Here is a 1963-nt window from a genome sequence, read left to right on the forward strand (position 1 = left end):
TACCTTTGGGCAGGTGTGTTTACCTGTGACTCCAACAGGAAACACTTCGCTTCACTCAGTCTGCTGCCACTGAGAAGTAGAAACTCGTTGGGCGGAACGATGGAAAAAAAAAATCGCCATTACCTAATTGAAATCCGCTTTATATTTGGGAGCCTATAGGTCTGCTAACGTGTCCCTCACGGGGTATATATTTTTTTTTTAGGCGGCAGACTGACCGAAAGAGGGAAGTGCTTCCTGATAATGAGGAGGTGCGTCTTATTTCCATCCCAGTGATTGACTGCGTACGGCTTCCACCGCCAAGAGCTGCGGGCATTGACGCATTGTGGAGTCGACAACAGGGAGGGGGCGAGCACTGCAAACCCCCGGCTTCGCCACACATCGGAAGCATCTATCGGCGTAACCACCGCGATGGCCGTGGTGCAGCTCGAAACGGGGGACCGCCAGCCGGAGAACGGCTTCGTGACCCCCGAAACCGCGTCTCCGGAGCTGCTGACTCACATCGACAAGTCTGTCCTGCCTTCTCTCGGGGGGTTTGGGAAATACCAGAAACAGCTGATCGTGCTGACATGGATCCCGGCGTTATTTATCGGATTCAGCCAATTTTCTGACTATTTTCTTCTCGCGGAGCCAAACATCACATGCACCAGCCAGCCCCTGGCTAACGGAACTAGGCACACTGCGAACCTCCAGATGAACATAAGCACCGGGCCAGCTCTTTCTGCCGGTGGGGGTCCCAGCGCCCACAATGACAGCTTGCAGTGTCAGTACAATGAGTCGACATTCGAGCTGCACACAGGGCTTGGACAGAACGTGGTTACGAAGGTAAGCTGTTCTTCTTGAGCATGGGTTCCTTTCTGTAAACATGTTATGCCATGATTCAGTGATGTCCTACCCTCTTTCCTGTAATTGATTCATATACTAATAAGCCGACAGAGCGACATCCGAGCACCTATTCACTCTAATCATAAATATGCATTTTTACCACCAAGCTGCAGCATAGCAGCTATTGACACTTTTAATGTGGTGCAAGTGGTCATGCCACCATGTTGGATAATTTCCTTATATTTTAGCGTGTAGGATCAGACATTTCACATGCGATGGTATTCACAGAGTACAAGGATTTAGGGCATGTGTTTTGCTGACATTGAGTCATTCCAAACAGCTGACACAGTGAATAACCCGAGGCATAGATATGCTACCACTATTTGGCAAAACTGAAAAGGAAGGTTGAACCTTGAGATTATAGTAATGGAAATATCAGATAAGGTTTTTTTTTTATTTTTTGTTTTATTTAGAGCAAAGGTCTTGAGTGTTCTCTGTAGAATAATGGAGCTCCATCCCACGCCAAACATCACCCACCCTTCTGTTTGCCTAACCAAACAACAATTAGATATCCCTGCAGATTTCAGGGTGGATAGGTCTTGATTTTGAAGTATGGGTTGGATTGGGAGCAGTGTTACTTTTTGAAATTTACAGGGTACAGCTAGAACTGGAATATCCAGCAATTTTAATACAAGAATTATAAAGAATGACTATTCTTCTAGCTTTCTCAAATCTGTTCTGGTTCAGTAAAGCCTTGTGGTAACTGGCCAAAAAAAAAAAGAAACACTTATTTAATTTTTTATTTAAGAAATTGATGATTGAAGTCTTCATATATCAAAACAATAGGAGTTTTCAGTTTAAATGCATACAATGGCGAGGGCAAAAAAACCCTTTTCTTCAGTATTTGAGCAGCAGTTTAAATAAAGCAAAATTATCTGACTACAAACTAACCACTTGGTTTGTGATTCTTTATAAATAAAAGAGAGTAGTGTCATATATTTTTATATATATAGCCTCAATGGACGATGTGCTCAGCGAATGTCTCAGACAATGGGGAACAGAACAGAAGACGAGGTGCTAGAGGTACCATCATGGGAGGACAAGCCCCTACATGGGATGTACCACCGACAAATAACTGAAG

At 44.3% G+C, this 1963-nt stretch overlaps 1 protein-coding gene across 2 annotated transcripts in view; it reads left to right on the top strand.

The window, feature by feature from the left end:
* Positions 1–1963, top strand: part of LOC103143004 (solute carrier family 22 member 23-like) — a 36942-nt gene continuing 34979 nt past the window's right edge. The window contains exon 1 of one of the 2 annotated variants that reach the window (XM_016674973.1): positions 1–822. In XM_016674973.1, coding sequence (XP_016530459.1) covers positions 409–822 — 414 coding nt within the window. In that variant the 5' untranslated portion in view covers positions 1–408. The remainder of the gene's footprint in view (positions 823–1963) is intronic. The other variant, XM_016674972.1, reaches the window with a different exon arrangement.

Source organism: Poecilia formosa, unplaced genomic scaffold (genome assembly GCF_000485575.1).
Source record: "Poecilia formosa unplaced genomic scaffold, Poecilia_formosa-5.1.2 Scaffold104, whole genome shotgun sequence".
Classification (NCBI taxonomy): domain Eukaryota; kingdom Metazoa; phylum Chordata; class Actinopteri; order Cyprinodontiformes; family Poeciliidae; genus Poecilia; species Poecilia formosa.